The 17,688-nt window shown below is 40.8% G+C and overlaps 2 protein-coding genes across 3 annotated transcripts; both read right to left on the reverse strand.

Moving 5' to 3' along the window:
• Positions 1-869: 869 nt before the first annotated feature.
• Positions 870-8,254, reverse strand: LOC130691203 (uncharacterized). The gene is given in 8 exon segments (XM_059495259.1): positions 870-1,361; positions 1,431-2,337; positions 2,339-2,713; positions 2,777-2,891; positions 2,969-3,095; positions 3,177-3,452; positions 7,644-7,947; positions 8,016-8,254. Coding segments are annotated over 8 exon segments (2,643 nt in total). The 5' UTR covers positions 8,139-8,254; the 3' UTR covers positions 870-945.
• A 2,758-nt stretch (positions 8,255-11,012) lies between these two features.
• LOC130691205 (lipase member N-like) lies at positions 11,013-16,959 on the reverse strand. Of its 2 annotated transcripts, XM_057514113.2 has the most exons (14): positions 16,745-16,959; positions 16,557-16,672; positions 15,946-16,065; positions 13,413-13,474; positions 13,226-13,347; positions 12,409-12,523; positions 12,179-12,341; positions 12,032-12,112; positions 11,790-11,948; positions 11,644-11,728; positions 11,479-11,579; positions 11,359-11,403; positions 11,206-11,289; positions 11,013-11,146 (listed from the first exon to the last, which is right to left on the reverse strand). In XM_057514113.2, exons 3-14 carry the CDS (start codon positions 15,985-15,987, stop codon positions 11,090-11,092), a joined length of 1,116 nt encoding a protein of 371 aa, XP_057370096.1. In that variant the 5' UTR covers positions 15,988-16,065; positions 16,557-16,672; positions 16,745-16,959; the 3' UTR covers positions 11,013-11,089. The 2 variants fall into 2 exon arrangements, with proteins under 2 accessions (XP_057370096.1, XP_057370094.1); XM_057514111.2 differs by lacking the exons at positions 15,946-16,065; positions 16,557-16,672; positions 16,745-16,959 and adding an exon at positions 13,566-13,816.
• Between the last annotated feature and the right edge of the window lie 729 nt (positions 16,960-17,688).

Below are 17,688 nucleotides of genomic sequence, written 5' to 3' on the forward strand. Positions count from 1 at the left end.
TCAAACGTTTTGGGGCGTGTGTTTAGAGACGGGCTTTCTATATACGTTTAGGCCAACCATTTAATACGATAATATAGTACAGGCTTTGTCTAGGATGCGTGATGAATGCTGACGCCCAGCGATTTCATAAGATGACGATTATTGCACAGCTGAGTTTAAAGATTAGAAATCCTTAGTATAAATCTTGAGATTACGTCGTTTCAACCTGAACATCAGCACTCGTCTTTGACGAAAGGCATTTTCTCCAAATAAAATGAAGGTTGAATCATTTTTCATTGGAAATGCACAACCACAGGAAAAGCTCACAGCACTCGATTCGCTTTAATCCTCCCGTCATCTCTTAGAGCGTATTATCCCATTCCTCTTGAGAATTATCAAGTATCATTCATACTCGTCTCCTAGGGTTACTGAAATCTTCTTTAAATGGCTAATGCTTTTTTAATTCCAAACTTAAAACCGGTGGTTTTTTTTTTACGTTTATTATTTGTGTTGTTTTTGTTGTTTTGTCGGGGAATTTGGAAAAAAAACAAATGAACGGAAATAACGGATGGCACACGACACGTTGTCCAACTTGTGAACACGAGAGGAATCAGGGAGTGGAAGAACATTTGCGACAAGAGATTATTTTGTTATTATTTTCATAATACAACGATGACAATCACACATTGATACAGCAGGAGGGGCGAGAACAATAAAGAAAAAGAACAAGAGTTACATGTACCCTTGATGTGAACAACAAAGACACACGCCACAATCACGAGAAAAACAAATTCATTGTTTTTGTTTCGGGAGGGTCGAAAAATGGTGCAACAAAGAAATGGCAAATAAAATGACGACTAGGCTCGCAGAGAAAAACAAAAACAAGGGAATATCAAAAAGTCAATCGATTACAATTTTCAACGAATAATAAGAAAAAAAAACGAGTCCAATTAGTTGACAGGTGGATCAGAGCGAAAGTTTGAGCCGTTTGCATTTGGCGCGACGGTTCTTGAACCAAAATTGGACATTTTTCGGCTCCAATTTGGGGAATTTGAGCCGGTAGGGCTGCCGGTTGAGTTCTTCCGTGTAGCGCAACACCAGAGAGTGAGACGGATGCGTGTTCAACGAGAACCAGTGCTCCAGACGGGGCACTTCCGTCACGGGATCGATGAAGGTCCGGTTGCGTTTACGACGGTCGTCGCTGCAATTGCCCACGCCAGACGACGAGGTCAGACTCAACGGATCGATGCCGATGCCTCCGCGCGATGAAGACGACGACGACGACTGATGGTGATGCAGGTGATGAGCCAATCCAGCGGCGGCGGCGGCGGCTGCAGCCGCTGCGGCCGCCGACTGATGGTGCAACAACGAAGATCCAATGCCTTGTAAATAGGGTGACGTCATGTAGACTAGCCCGTGCGGATTCAGTTGTGCGTGACTCAAATTCAAACCTGAAAATCCCGAATAGCCGCCGCTCGATCCTGTTCCAGACGCCGCAGCGGCCGCGTAATCTTGGCTGCTCGACGAACCGCTCGTGTTGTGTTGAAGAAGCGGATCCACCTTCTTGTGATTGTGATGGCTTCCATCGGCCATTGCGTCCGACGGGTGTTTGGATAGCGACAGATTTTCAGCGTAATCTTCCAGTTCGGAATCGGATTCACCCGACGCTTGAGATCCAATGTCATCGTCGTCGTCCAAATCAGCACCGTCGTCGACTCCGTTGAGCGGAAGGCCAGGCGGCTGAATGACGGCATCCACCGCTTGTTGTTCCGGCTCGTCCGTGTTGTTTTCGTGATGAGTTTTCGTGTCCCGCTCGTCGCAGCTGCTGCTGCGGTTCAGATCCAACGGCTCCAATTTCAGCGGAAGGACCGACGATGGATGCGTCGAAGAGAAGCTTCGCCTAGAGCGATCAGAAACTGATGAATTGGCGTCCTCGTCTTCATCCTCTTCGTCCATGTCTTCTTCGTCGTCGTCGATGGGATCCTCTTCCTCGGCCATCATGCGGTGATGGCGTCGGCGTCGGCGATGGCGATCCCCATCAGAACTTTCTTCCTCCTCTTCGTCTTCGCCAGCCAAGCGGCCGGATGCGGAAAGATGCATCCCTTCACGCATCGCATGGCCCGTTGTCATCCAAGATCCATTGGATTCTCTTCCGCCAGTCAAATGATGATTTCCGCCTCGCACTTCCGCCCGTTTAAACGCGGCACGTGCGTTTTTGAACCAATACACCAAATTGCTAACATCCAGCGGTTTGCGTCCACGCCTCGATTCCAGTTCGTTCAGCTCCTGGACGTAGAGTTGCAACTGGAAGCGAGTCGGGTGTTGATTCTCGGCAAACCAGCGCTGGAGACGCGGCAATTTCTTGTTCCGGGTCGAAGGTGGTCCTCATGCGGACGCGAGGAGCGGCCGCCGACGAGGCAACGGCCGACACATCTCGAGATAATTGAGACGAAGACGATGACGAATGAAGACCAGTCGACATGCAGACATTATTGTTATTCTCTGATCCAGGTGGTTGATCGTTGTTGCTGCTCGGACTGTGACGTTGTTGATGATTCATTTTATCGTTACTAGATCGAGTCATCATCAAATGCTGTTGTTGTTGTTGTTGTTGCGTCGGTGTTGGAGGGCTAGGACGGAGCATTTCCTGTTGGAACCAAACGTCAAACTGTCGACGAGCATCGGCAGATGGCGTTGCTGGTCGTTCTCCTCTCATCACTTTTTGTTGCCATTTCTTTGTAATAAGAAAAAATGTTTCATTTAATTTTGTCGATTAGATTGTAGTAAAAGGATATACCTCGTCTAAAGGGAAACGGGTATTGTTGATTAAATGTTGGCTCTGAGTCATTAACCACCTCAACACTTTGTTCTTCATCTCTGATTGGTGGTTGCTCGCATTGCTGCTGTAATTCCTATTTGTGTTTTGCAATTCATTTTTAATGATGTACTCTGAAAAAAGAAAACAGCGTGAATGTCATAATGGAAATACCTTCTGACGTAAATGCGGAGTGTGGCAACGGTGGTCAATTCGCCAAGGACTCCGCCAACAGTTTCCCTTTCGCTGCTGGCGATTTGAGTCAAACTTAAGGGACGCCAATTTTTCATCATCAGCCAACCTGTTGGACAATTCTTCCAATTAGGACCGTGGCATTTCCGAGGAATTTTTTTTTTCCAATTAAAGAAAAAAAAATGCAAACCGGTTGCATTAAAGATGACGTCTTCAGTGTATCCGAGTTTACGGAGGACAACGGGGACGATTTGATTGAATAACGTCGATGCCGGAATGATGGCGTAACTGTCGACATCGACCGATTCCTCCGCTTGATGGCCACTGTTGCACGTCGCTTTGGTTGGAGTCGTAGCTCCGCCTTCGATTCCACCACTTGCGCTAGGCGTCGAAATCATGGCCGCATCGGCCAAATAACACGGCGTCGTCGTGTTCATCACCACGCAGTGCACTGGAATCGATTTGCCTATTGAATTCAAGTTTGAACATTAAACATCGAAATAAATAAAAAAACTCAAAACTGATATCCGTAAGAAGAGAAGAGAAAAAAAAAATAGAAGAAAGAGGAAGGGATTCATTTCCGAGAGCTGTCACGGCAGCCGGAGATTAGACTAATCCCGATGGATAGAAGCTGCGGATGAAAATGGAACGAGATAAAAAAAAAAAAAGTCTTATTTCCTACGAGATGGTGCGTTCCCTTCGGCAAAAGAAAAAAAAAAGGGGGAGAATTAGAAAGAGGGTGAAAATCCGTAGAAGACGGGAGGTTGGGGAGTTATAAGACGAGGATTTATCGAGCGGGGTGAAGAAACGAAAGAGACGATGGGCCTCCACAATTGCACATTTTCTTGACAACACATTCAAAGTGCATTTTCACTTGAAAATAGCGTACGCCATCTAACGGCTAATTTACGGGTATACATAATAATGAATCCACTCTATGGCCCCACGACAATGTCGTACCTAAAGACCTCGATGTGGATCTAAACACGTGATTTTATTCCATTGAACTGGTCGCGTCTTGTAGACATGAGGAAGAAAAGGGAGATGATGGGGAACGACGGAGGGGGAAAAAAAAACCCCTAAAAAAAGACGTGAAGGTTACGGATGGAAGAGCTTTATCGATTTTTAAGCTGCCAGTTTTAAGCCAAATCCCCCAAAGCCGTCCCCGTCCCGTCTCGCCATTCCCTCCTCCCTTTTTTTTTTTTCTTTCTTTTTTCTCAAATCCTCCCGAGCCGAGTGGGAGCACATCCTAACCCCCTCCTCCTCCTCCTCCTCCTCCTCTCTCGATAGCACCGCAGCAGCACAGACCACCTTCTTTTGTACTGGCTACGAAGCCAATGCCTCCAGATTGGGGGCCTTTGCTTGGCTATAGCGGTGGCGCTGCTCGACACTACACACAGTGATGTGACACAGCCCAAAACAACTCATTCAATATGCATTTCAGGGTAATTTTTCGTTCCGGTTTTGTAGCCAACTTGTTTCTTTCATCTCACAGCGAAATGATGGACGAAATGATGCAATGAACACGTTGGCAGGTGGCTTGACGGATACGATACGCAAGCCGTTGTCCGTGGACTGTTTGTAAGAGGGAATAGACGAAAATGCTCACCACATTCGACAAAAATAGGAGAATGATTCTCCATTTCGACACGCATGTCGGAATTCTTCATGACATCCAATGGCACCTCTCTTTTGCCACACAAACAACACAGATTCTTGTTCCAACGACGAAACACAAATTCACAATGGAAAATAAGATGCAACACGAATGTCCAAAGCGAACCTGCTCGCAAGCAGAGCACACAGCGTCTGCCTTCAAGACGTCGTCTGCTAAAGCTCAAGTCTTTCTCTCCCTCCTTCCCCAGGAGGCTTGGATGATGAGGGTTGGAGAGACAGTGGTTCCACCTTGAGGCTAATCTTTCTGCTAAACAGCGGGAAAAACAGTTGCCTTTCTCTAATCTCAAAGACGCATTTGCACATTTGTATTCTTTTTGTCCCATTATCGGATTATTCAATACAAAGATAAACGTCAGCGATAGACGTGATTATCCGTGAGAAAAAGAAATCCTTGAAAAGAGTTTTCTTCTTTGTTGAAATGGTCGTGAAAAATGAAAGAAACCTTTTCATTTTCGCTGTTTTTTTTTTAACGTGGAAAAAGGTCTAGTGAGTCGTAAAGGTAAACCACTTATTTATTGGAGACTAAGTCAGCAGAGATAAGTGACTTTTTTGTGTGTGTGTGTCTGTGTGTTATATATTAAAGAATGATGCAAATAAATAAGTTCCATGTCTTGTGCAGCCGAAAAGGGATTTTCTAGTGCCTCTTTTGCCTACTCCTCCCCCCTTTTTCTCCGTTGACTTTGCAACACCACTTCCACTACGGCTTCCGGATTAGGAATCCTTCCCTCGCAGAGTCAAAGTGACTTAACACGGAAGCAAAGAAGGAAAAAAGAAAAGCGATTAAGGTCTGTTCCTTGTTTTTTCTTCGATAGCAAGGGCGTGGACGCATAAGAGACTTGGGACACAAAAGATGAAAGACTTTTCCTCGCCGCATTTTCTTATTTGAAGAGAGACGGTGAGTTAAAGTGGATATCGAAGCTGAAAAAAGAAATACATTCCAACGTGTTACCACATTGAAATGCATTTGGGGCGTGGCGGCCACATGGTGACGGGCAAAAACAGAAGCATAAAAAGCCAATCGTATTTTTTGTTTGTTTTTTTAAAAGCTATTTCATCGCATTTTCTCTTTGGTACACGTAAGAATAGCAGAGCCACAGGAAAAGTCTATAAGAAATGGCTAATCCTCTTTAGCGTCTCGTGACGAGCTTTTATGTTTCTAGAAGTCCCCGTCTTTTGTACTTGTAGTATTTTTGCTACAGCACAACAGACACTTGAGTCCCTCTACTAAGTAAAGCCAAAGCGTAGAGCGCAAAAGCTTCTCTGACTCTGGAAATCCAATCAGAAAAAAAAAGAAGGCCAAAAAAAGAGATCGAGAGATGACACGGACACAACGAGAGAGAATCCATGTTGGTGTGACATTTGAATTTTAGTTTAGTTTGGCTATAAGAAGAAAAAGGAGGGACGGACATGAGTATGACGCATGGATGGAGCGCCAAACAGGGGTTTCCCTCTTATTCAAATGTAGACTTCATCACAATTCTTTTTCTTGACGACGCATGTACCGTAGTATTTTTAATCCTCTCAATACTTGGTCCCGCGTCATGGGTTCGTTCATTTTTTGGCTTTTCTTAAAAGATCAAACCTTTTTCTTTTACTCGACTTCGAATGGCTTCTTCTTGACCAGCTAAAGGAACAAAAATGGCCTCCCACACAGAGACGGATGAATAGTTAATAAAACTATACGAAATATTTCATTGGAACATGTAAAGAATAATTGGAACTATAGACGCATTGTTGAATGGATATTTATACGTGACTGGTTAGCTCGGTTATCGGCTTACGTATCTACTGACGACCCGTTCTGGTGTCACTCTTAATCTATACGCAGCTCTTCCTCTCTCTCTCTATAAAACACAATAATAAAGAAAGAAAAGAGACACACACAAGAGAATAAAGTTTACAGGATAAACCCGAAAATTCAAAGAATAAAAAGAGGATTGTAAGAAAGAAAAAAAAAACCGAACAGCGCCCGGTTGGGCAAAACGCATCCGCCAAGCTCAATCCGGGCCAAAAGCTTGAAACATGTCCTTCGCTAGTTCTGTGGGTCCATAATCCGCTTATACACATACATACACACACACACACACACAGAGGTTCTCTGTACAGGCTGAGCAGTCTGTGCGCGACGCATAGAGCCCGAGGATTTATAACATCGTCTAGTACAACTACTACACATCATCCGCCATCTATATTTGAGATATCACATCCTATAAACTTTGCTGGGTGCTGGATTTCATCCTAATCATCGCACTGAGAATATCTCTGTGTAGAAGGGGGGGGGGACTATCTTCGTCACACCCCTACACTCCCCTCCTCTATTGCTTTCACAATAACGCTCGATGAATAATCCCCCATCTCCCTTTTATCCGAAATCCTCTAACGTTCTCCCTAGCTGAAAAATCGACGCTCTGTATAGCTTTTGACGTAACAGCGACTACGATATATAATAAAATGAAATCAGCCTGTCGACGGATTTATTTAAAAAAAAGAAAAAAAAACCCTTCCCTTTTCTTTTTTAATCCAACGGGTCGGTTATTACCTTCCCTTCTTTTTTAGAAAGATATTTATAACCCCCGCCATCAGCGAAACGACGACGTAAACATTTAAGAAATAAAGAAAAAAAAAAAAGGAAACTGGGTGCTGAGCTCTTAATCTGCTTAAAACTCTAAAACCATCTCTAATCCCTCGTTCCATTGGCCTTCTCTTATTTCACTACCCTCCCAGCTGTATATAGTTGCGTTTTATCAAAATCCTCTCTCACTCGGATTTTAGGCAGCATGTCTCTCCACTAGTAAATAGACGCTGCTGAATAATCACGAGCGCACACATACACACCCAATCTCTTTTTTTTTTTTGCTCTCTTCTCGGAAATGATGGCAGACGGAACTTTTTAACACACTTGACAATTTCAAATGAATTTTGTTTGTCCCGTTTAAATCATTTTAAATAAGATGATGAAGCAAAAAAAAAAATAATGTACCGATAGTTGTGGGTGATGCAATGCTGACGGGATGAGCCATTTGATGAGAGTCGATCTTGTTGTTGTTGTTGTTCGGATGCAAACAGCTTTTACTGTTGTTGTTGTTTTGATGAGGCGTTTTTGCAATATCGCCACTGTTGCTACCAACAGATTGGCTGGCCTGCTGGAAATACATGGTGCCCGCCAACGCGGACAGGTCCGTTGCGACCGATGATGAGGTCCTTGTAGGCGGTGGAGGTGGCGGGAACATTTGACTCGTCCGGCACATGATCGGCCGCCACAACGACATCAATTGTTGACTGTCCTGTTTTTTTTTTTAAATTTAAAATTCATTATTGTTTTGGATTTCGAGAAAAAGAACATTGAACTTACACAGTCGTCGAGCGTGTTATTCTTGGACGATGTGGCCGTTTGAATGGACGATTCAGCCATGTGTCGATTCAACGCCGGCACGTTGTCGTTTGCTGGGGACACGGTCACTACCTCGGCATTCATATCCCGAAAAAATATTTTATTTTTTCTACTGTCTTTTTATAAATGAAACATTGACAGCAGAAATGTCACAGCTCTTTAAAAGTTTTTTAATGTTTCTTGTCCAAACATGTCTCAATACGAAAAGCGGAACGCGGTTGTCGGTTCTTACCCGGCCGGTTCGTATCACCTCACTGACGGTGTCACGCGCTAGAGACCGAAACTACTTTCATTCTGAATCATACGGCCTCCGTCATAGATGAGGGGTGGCCCGGACAACCACCCCTCTCCTCATTCACGCACCCCTCTCTCTCTCTCTCTCTCTCTGTGTTGTACATAGTAGAGATGTACACACGTTTACAGATGGAAGGGAGGAGTCTCTGTTAGCTCCACCTTTCTATCTGTAAGACTTGCGCTAAGAAAATAATAAATGAAACGGAAGAATCCTTCGAAATGATTCCGGCAACCATCCGGACCCGAGGAAAAAGGACTTTTTTTTTCTCAAAAAATAAAAATGTACCTTTTACGTAAAGATTTTGGGAGATAAGTGTAAAAAAAAAAAAAAATGAAATCTAATCATTTTTGTTGGTGAATTGTTGATCTCGATCAATCCGTGCCAGTCCCATCCGGTAGAAAGACTTGGCCTGTCAATCTGGCCAGTTGCTAAGCATTTTTTATTTTCGCTCGTCTCCCAAAATCAACAAACCAAACGTATTTTCGACTTTAGAACGATAATCTCTCTTTGCGTGAGCCCGTAATCGCTATCCTATTTGACTTTGATTTTTCCAACAGTGTGTCACTTCTCGCTGGGACTTATCAGCGTTTGACTGATGGGAATGTTAACAATGGGACGCTTAATAGTCAAAGCAGGTAATCGTTTGGGGCTCTACGTGACTGTTTTCTTGCTCCATTTTTTGTTTTTAAAGCGAAGCACCCAAAAAATAGGGATATGATTAGAAGCGGATCAAAGATTATTAGATCATCGGATGACTCGTTCGTCACGCACGCATCCCTCTGCGTCTCTATGCGGAAAATGTTGTTGGCGCCTTATTCAACTAGTCCACTCGTTTTTTTTAAAGGGGTCACCCAACTTTGTTACGTAATGAAAAATGTCCGACTAGGCCTTCACGGATCAAACGTCTACATAGGAAAAAGAGAGAAAAGAAAAAAAAAGTTAATCGAATATTAAAGAAGACCTTGTGCTGCTTTGCTCCTCGACCCTCAATGGCTGACAACAATTCAAAGTCCAGTAGCAATCACGTACGTAGAAATGTATCGACAAATGCTAGGGGAAAAAAACGAGAATATCAAGAAATCATAATTTCAATATCTGAAATATTATGATTATTTTTCAATCTTTTTTTTTTTCATTTCTTTGGTTGGCAAAGAGGAATCATATTGGATATGAATCCGGTTGACCAGAAATGTAAAAAAAAAAAAAAGGGGGACGTCTTCAATGGCCAAAATCGGCTGATCGACGCAACGAAAGGAAATGTGTACTTGTATACAATATGAGATCCAACATCGTTGCAACGCAGCGACGAGTCACCGGGATCCGCAAAAGTAGGAATAAAAAGAAAAGGACGAAAGGGAAATCAAAGAAAAACGGGCGGATGGACACACGGTTCTAGTATGAGAATAGAGAAAAGGTCGATGAATCAATTTTTCTATTCGACAATCGTTCATGGAGAAGACGGGGGAGGGCTAAAGAGGAGAGGAGGCGATAGACGAAGGATAAGATTTCGGCTTTAAAAGAAGCTCGTACCGTTGTCAATATTGTCGGGATTTCTCTCCCTTCTTTCACGATCTTTGCCTATCCTTTTTGTTCTTACGAAACAGACCCTACGACATCTAGCGACATTAGTTGACATTTCTTACACATCTCCCTTTCCTTTTGTGTGCCGTAACGCGCTAATTCGAGTAACAATTAAAATGCAGAAGAACTCATTTACATTTGGAAAGTTTCCTACCATGAAATGTTTTGGTATCCTTTTCTCCAGCAAACACGCGCAAGCATTTCGAAAATGTGCTTCATCATTTTCAATTGGATGAGTAATACGATCGTACATTGCAGCTTCCGATTGTTGTTCACATAGAAATCCAAAGTAAAAAAGTTAAATAATTTGTGCATAAAAGAATGAATATGGGCACATATTGATACGATATTGGTAGTTACCTTTCAACTGAAATGAGGACGTGACGAATTTTTTTTGCGAAAGCCGCAAGTAACCATGAACCACCTAAAGTATGCACAGCTATTTGACGGCTGCCTGGCAACACCTGAAGAAGAAGAAAATCATCAGCAGGTGAAAGGGGACATTTGTTGAGCACAGTGCGTAGGACGAGTAAGGTTCGTTGCAACATTGCAGAGTTAACCCTACTATTCCATAGCTGCAGGTGATGATGTACAGTCCGATGACGTCCGCATTGGATCGATGCATGCACCTGGATTTCTATACCATTTTTAACTGTATACAGGCAGTATCACAGGCTCTAGGGAAAATCACCTAGAGTTGCCTAACCAAAGAAAAGAATTATTCACGTTCGAAAGTTCACGGTATCCTAGAGGCAAGTGCACGGCGATTGACCAAAATATCAAAATGCAGCTGAGAAATTTTTCAAAATGTCAGTTAAAAATTACCTTCTTAAGTATAGGTTTTAGGCAAAAATACCATGATACATACTTCCCAAAACATTCGTACCAACAGTCATAAAAATTATACGGGATGATTAAATTACGCGTCGACTTAGGCCTAAATAATCCAGAGTCCAACATTAGAAAATTTAACGTAATTATTCCATTTTTGAATAAAAAAATCTTCAAAAGATTGGCGTTTTCCTGCTGCTTTTAATACCTGTCTTCATTAAAACAATCAGAAACTTTTTTTTTATTAATAAATATGAATATTAAAATAACATGATTTTGCAAAGGCAAACTATTGATCAGTTGATGAGCAGTTTTGGCTTAATAAACATTAGGAAGACAAAAGCTCCAAGACTTTGTCATAAAGCTTCTCTTTGACATCTGTCCCCTGTTTCAAAATACACAATTAATACGGCCAAATAAAAATAAAATTGCCAAATGACTGACCCATATGAAATCCAAATGATTGTATTCCTGGAAACGAGTAGATCCCTTCAAGTTCGTTAGCTTAGTCAGCAGCCAATCGACATCCTAAACAATCGATTTAGATATTTCAAACTTCTATTAGCAGCCCATCATAAACGTGAAAATAATGGATACCTTTGCTGTAACGATTTTGTCAACTGCGCCTGAAAAGACATAAATCTGTTCTCGTAAAAAATAAAATTACAATTAATGAGCAATTCTTTTAAGCTTATTCCAACTGTACACGGATATTACCGGAGCTGTGATTTTTCTCAGATCATACTCAAATGGTTTCGTTGAACCGTAATTTTGAAGATTGCCCTCCGTGCCGTAATCGTAAGCCTGGAATATCTCACCTATGCATAGGGGTAATCCAGGTAAGAAATCACATCGCATGTAGTGTGGCTTATCTCATTATACCTGCATTATAATTTTGAGCAAATTGAGCTATGACAGCCACCGAAGTTCCAGTCATAAAATTTGCGTTCATCAATGGGATCAAAGCCTGAATGATTTGCAAATGTTAAATAACATTTAAAAAAAAATAGAATGTCTATGGAACTTACGGGATCAAGGTTTTTGCGATTGGGCCCACAAACTAAAATGAACACGTCTCTGCAGAATCGCGCTTGGCTATAAGTTTGTTCGCATGCGATGTCAAACAAACGATCTCCGGCAATCTCACTATCAAACAGAACACGAGTGCCAAGAAATCTAAGGAAACTCTAGATATAAAAAAATATATTTCAAACGTGAAAATTGATCAAAAATGTTGTAGTAAATCTTATTCTATTGCCAAATAAAATACCTCGATGGGCTGAGTGTATGGAGTTAAAACCCGAAAGATGGCGTTGAAATTAGCAAATGATGAAAGCGGTGACAGAGCAATCTAGCGATTAGGTAACAAAGTTCATAGACATTAACACTAACAAAAAAAAAGAAAAGGATCTCTTACCATCAGTTCAATTTTTGCATTGAGCTGTGGATGCTTGATCATTGCGATGAAGAATACTCCACATCCTAGCGAATGTCCTATGTAAGACAATTTTGATTGGCCCGTTTTCATCAGTATATAGTTGATTACCGAAGGAATGTCATAATTTCCTATTTGGTCCCAGCTAAGTGTTCACAACATGATACGATTAAGATGTTATTATTCCGATTAGACGCAATACATTAAATTACCTGAATTTCCAGTAATCGCGAGAATGTGGGTCAAGGGTAGTATGTTTTCTTGAATACTTGTTGCCTCGGAAATTACCCATCCATACGTCGTATGACTGTTCTGCCAACAGTATTGCTAAGGGTAGAAAACAAGTTGTAAATTCAGTTACAAGGGAAAAGTATGTTGACATTTAAAAACGACTTGAACACTGCGGTTAAAAATTAACTTGGTAGGAAGGGTTTCTGTATTCAGGTTATTCCTACTGGTGGGCGTTCTTTCACCTCACGAAACAATCGAAATTAAAGGTTACGCCTTTACACTATTTTAAAAATGCAATTTTATCTGCCAGTTTTTAAACAGAAATCTCAAGATGTTTTTCTTTGGGACGGATCATTTTATGCCTTTCCTTGAGGCTAGACAGCAGCCATTTTAAACATTGCTGTAGGGAGGTGTTGACGACAAAGGTGAATTCGAGTTGAAGCTGATCCGCAATGCATTCTTTTAAACTGATCGTTGCAGCAACTACACTTGAAACGGTATTAAAAAATAACTTGGTGGTGGGAAAATATTTGTAAAAGCGGGAGCAGTTACGTGTTCACTGTGTTGCTAACACAGTGGCACAGTACCTCTACCTGGTATTTGGCATTGGCCTTTTCCGGTCTCTTTAAACTCCCGTTTTTCCCTCACAGACCAGCCGACCGAAAACGGGACCAACACATTAAACGATATGCTCACAAAAAAAAAGCGAAACGTTGCATTCGATTTGACGAATAAATGAGCCCAGTCCTGTAACAGTTTTCAGATCTTAACGTAATTTTTAATATTTAAATGTATTACCAAGTGAACGGCTGGAAGGATTAACCAACCAAGTGCCGGATGACTGCATTACGCCGTGCTGCAAAAACACCACTTTCTTGGCAGTACCTTTAGGTGGGATTCGATGAATTTCCAGGATATATCTGCGTGAATATTTGAATTGTAAATTTTCAATTAAGTGGTAAAACACAATAATTCAAATCATTACCCATCATCTGTAGTTACGTGATGAGTCTCGGATGGATATCCACGGTGAGCGATGACTTGCGGCTGCATATATCCATGAAACAGAATAATAATAATAAAACAATAAAAAATGGATTACGTAACATCCACCAGTAAAAAAAAAAAATAAATTTACTGTCGTAAATTTCGACTCAATATTCTGAGGAAGTCTATCAAACAACCTAACACGTTGTTCTTCCGCTTTTCTTCGCCAATTTTTCAACACCATGTTGGCCTTGAACACATCCCGAACGCGTCCAATTGAACTGTAACTAACGTCACTTAAAAGGATGGTCACTAACGCAAACCAACAAAACGTAAGTCGATTCAAAACCATGCCGTCAGTTCACAATCACGTTGCACTTTTTCTTAGCGGTACGTCACCCATAAAAAAATAAGGCCTGGATACGGAATTCAAGTCTATGCGTTGTAAAAGGCACAACCTGCACACGCTAAAATTGAAATCGGGACTGAACATGGTGAGAGCTTGGAATCGAGCCTTTAAGGCTCTTCCTTTAAATCCAACTATTCTATGGGACACATAAAAATGCTAGCGCCTCGAGGGAATGCACAATGATTTCACCTTAGAATTGTGTTTCGATGCGCCACACAAGTACAAATGACCAATTACGTGAAGAAAAAGCCTCTGTTATTGAATAGATTGTGACGCAACAGGTGCGAAAAATTCCCGTTATTTGGTAGCGGATTCTTCTGATCACATCTGATATGGAAAATGACTTGCAATTTTTTACAAAAAAGCTCTAAAGACCAACTACTTATAATTGAAATTACTTTCAAACAGTGGAAAGTAATCTGGCATATATTCATGCACGAATATATGTTCTGTGGTATTAAGTTAAAACCATAATATAGTAAAAACTAAACAGCGACGTACATTGGAAGTTATGTTGAGCAATATGTTATCATTAGCTAGTAGGCGGAAGTTAACGAGTAATAGTTTAACCTACAAAAACAGGCTGGTAGAACATGGTAAATGGAGACGTGCTTACAAGACGTACAAAACTTTGCGGGCAAGGTAAGTATAGTGAAAAAACCACAACAGCCTAAAACGACATTCTTCTTCCGGTATCATTCGCAATCGGCCTCATTGCTTGATTTGGAAATAATAAAAGGGGGAAGTCTGATCGTCAGCCTTTCTCAATCAAAGTCAATGCAATGTATAGAAATTTTCAGGATAAAAAGAACCAAAACGATTTAAAGCTTAAACTCGTGACGCGAATAGAAATGAGATGAAAAAAATTAATGCACAAAGCAAAAAATAGATGGCCAACTCAACAAGTAAAATAGCAAAACGCAACTGCTTTTTATCAGTAGCTCAATGTCCTTTTCATATCTACATCTTTATGCATCTGTTATTGAACGCATTCCAACACCCGTCAATTAGTGTAGGGAAGACGCGTGGTATGTAAGTCAAAATACAACGAGAGTTTGTTGGAAGAATGCCCAAACAATAAGGAAGTTTCACGGTCAAGACGTACGTGTCCGGTCGAGGTCGTCGACAGTTCCTCTAACCCACAAAAAAATTTTCTCGATGCGAAAAGGTATTGAAGCAGAGGAAAACATAATTCCCACGCATTTTGAAATCATGTCTGACGGAAGAAAAGTCGTTACGATTACGACAGCAAGTACGTGAATTATAGCGACTGGTTCAGTTACTACAAATGTTTTTGAAAGAATTTTGACAACTGCTTGGGAAAAGATGCAACTAATAAAACAGCTGTATCTGTTTGGGCTAGTCGACCGAAGACGTATAATATACGTATATGGCCAACGCTTGGTTTTCGTCCACTCTAGGAAAGCATCCTAGTTCAGCAAGATACCGTTAGAACACTTATCAACCTCTTTTTTTTTCTTTAATACTTTACGCGATGCGTGGAATGTTTACTGTAATACAATTCAATTGTTTTTGTTTGTTTTACTACGACTTCCTACTGCCAGAACTTGACAAGTTACTCAGCATTCAGGCGTACTTGCAAGGGGTGCATCGTCAGCATGACTTGCACAAATAATAAAGGCTGAAAGACGTCTACTACGCTCTGAAAACACAGCCTGTATATTGCCGAAGGCTTTCACCACGGAAACTCTACTGTAAAAACGCGTTTTGTTTTATAAATGTTTGGAAGGCAACGACAAGACCAAGCTACGCATGACTTTTACAAGTTCTAAACAAACAGAAACAAAGGTTTAATTCTCATTTTCGCAACAAATAGAAAAAGTGCTCGGTCAGCATGACAAGAGATTCACAGTTCTGAAATAAATGCATTTAAATCGCATGTCAGTCGTATTTCGGCTAATAAATTGAACTTCGCCTTAACCTGATTTTACATTATCTGATAAATTTGTTAATTTAATACGTTCAGTTTTTTTTAAGTTGAACGATTCCTAGGCTATTTCTCGGTTGTTTATAACTAATTAAGACTTTTCTATACTTGATTTCATTTTTTCATATTTGGGCAAAGATATATGGAGTTAATATTTTAAAAAAGAAAACTAACTTTCATCCAAACGCTAAGAAGCGCGTCCAATGGCGGGCACATCTTGCCACATTGTGATCGAAGAGCCAGTTACAGTTTCGCTCAGATCATCCGGATGAATGAATAATTGCGTCGCAATGCCTAAACCGTTTTCAAAAATACAAATTCAATTACCAGAAAAATACATGATGGATAAGTGAGCATTTTCAACTGCAAATGTCAAGAATACCAACGGCAGAATTGTAATTTGCAACACTAGTCAAAGAATTACATGAAAGAAAACAAAAACCTATTTTAAGTGCACACCAGGTTCCCAGTTAGTGAAATTGGTTGAATGTCAACATTACAACCATTTTCTCTTTGCGCAAAGAATGATAAGTGTCTTGACATCAATTAGATGATTCTTCAAGATCGAGAATTAAAAAGGAGTATAATCCAGTGGCCTTTATATGGAAGGTTGTAATTAGAAACAATGGGCCTATCCTCATTAAGGTGCTTACATACCAAATAGAAGTGACAAAATTCTTACCATCTAAAATCTAGTAATGCATTGGACATCCTACTTGAGCCAAACGGGAACTAGTCTGTCACTACTGTACAAAATTATTTGAATTTAGAGAAAATATAGCTACCTGTGGTTTCCTTTGAATAGTTTAACAGCAGTCAGTTTATTCTTCTGTTGGATTTGTTCGTAGCAGTGTACTTCTACAGCTTCAACATGGCTTTACAACTTTCTTTCCTGGCAATACTAAAGTCATTTATGCAAAGACAACGAAAATCAGAGTTAAAAATTTAACATTTTACAAAAACACTTAGTTACCTTATCATTTGAAGTGGCATACAATGTTACTCATAAAATATTCCTCAACAAACTTTAAACACGGTTCTAATATAAAATCATTACTCTATACCAAAGATATTCCAACCTGCTTGAAGAACACGTGGCGAACAAAAATCTTTGGGTAAGTAACTTCTTTAGCCAGATACTTTTCGAACTTCTAGTTCCGTAGCGTTTCGGGGCAGTTTAACAAAGCGCGGGGAGTCACATTTGGTTTCCGAAACAGGAAAACGATGTCGATGACTCAAAATCGTCAGCTCAACTAAGAAGTTTTCCCGCTCTCCGCAGCATGTCCTACTGGTGATCTTGTTTCGCGCCAGAAAAGAACACTTTGCTTCACGTATGACCTTGGCCAAATAATAGTTAATGGCAACAGCGCTTTCACTCCTAGTGCATCCTGGTGTCAAATTTTTAAAGATTTTTTTTATTTTTAAAAACAGTTATAAAAACCTCGGCTCTTTTACGAATTTAAGGTTTAGAAAGTTCCATTTCATGAGTTTTTTTCAAATTTTGTGGAGCATTTGGGCCAATAACTGTTCTTCCATTTTGGAGCTAAACTCTTCCGTGCGCTCTCCCTTTCATCTTACTTCATGCTTCGACGTTGCCAAAATTTGTCTCGTAGCCAACATAATTCAAAGAAAAAATTATTGGGAATGTTGATTATCATGTCGCGAGATGGCCGACAGGGTTAGCGATTTTCGGACTAGTTTTTTCAGCAAACACTATCTGGGCTTAATGACGAGCATATGTTGGAAGCACAGTGAATGTGCATCTGTGAGGATACTTTTGGGAATTTGGCTTTAAGGCGGTTTGTATTACTATTCTAATTGTAATCCTCTTTTACTACCTATTTACTGTATAAGATTATTTCTTTTCTCCATAGGGGTTTGGGGCTAATCATCTACGTAAGTTGATAAATCGTAAGT

The sequence above is a fragment of the Daphnia carinata genome, chromosome 1 (genome assembly GCF_022539665.2).
Source record: "Daphnia carinata strain CSIRO-1 chromosome 1, CSIRO_AGI_Dcar_HiC_V3, whole genome shotgun sequence".
Classification (NCBI taxonomy): Eukaryota; Metazoa; Arthropoda; class Branchiopoda; order Diplostraca; family Daphniidae; genus Daphnia; species Daphnia carinata.

Coding starts and splice junctions, on each gene's coding strand:
- LOC130691205 (XM_057514111.2), bottom strand. CDS start 13,766: ATGGTTTTGAATCGACTTACGTTTTGTTGGTTTGCGTTAGTGACCATC. Junction 13,348..13,412: donor CACGTAACTACAGATGATGG/GTAATGATTTGA, acceptor ATATTCACGCAG/ATATATCCTGGAAATTCATC. Junction 12,524..13,225: donor TCCTTCCAGCCGTTCACTTG/GTAATACATTTA, acceptor TTCTACCCTTAG/CAATACTGTTGGCAGAACAG.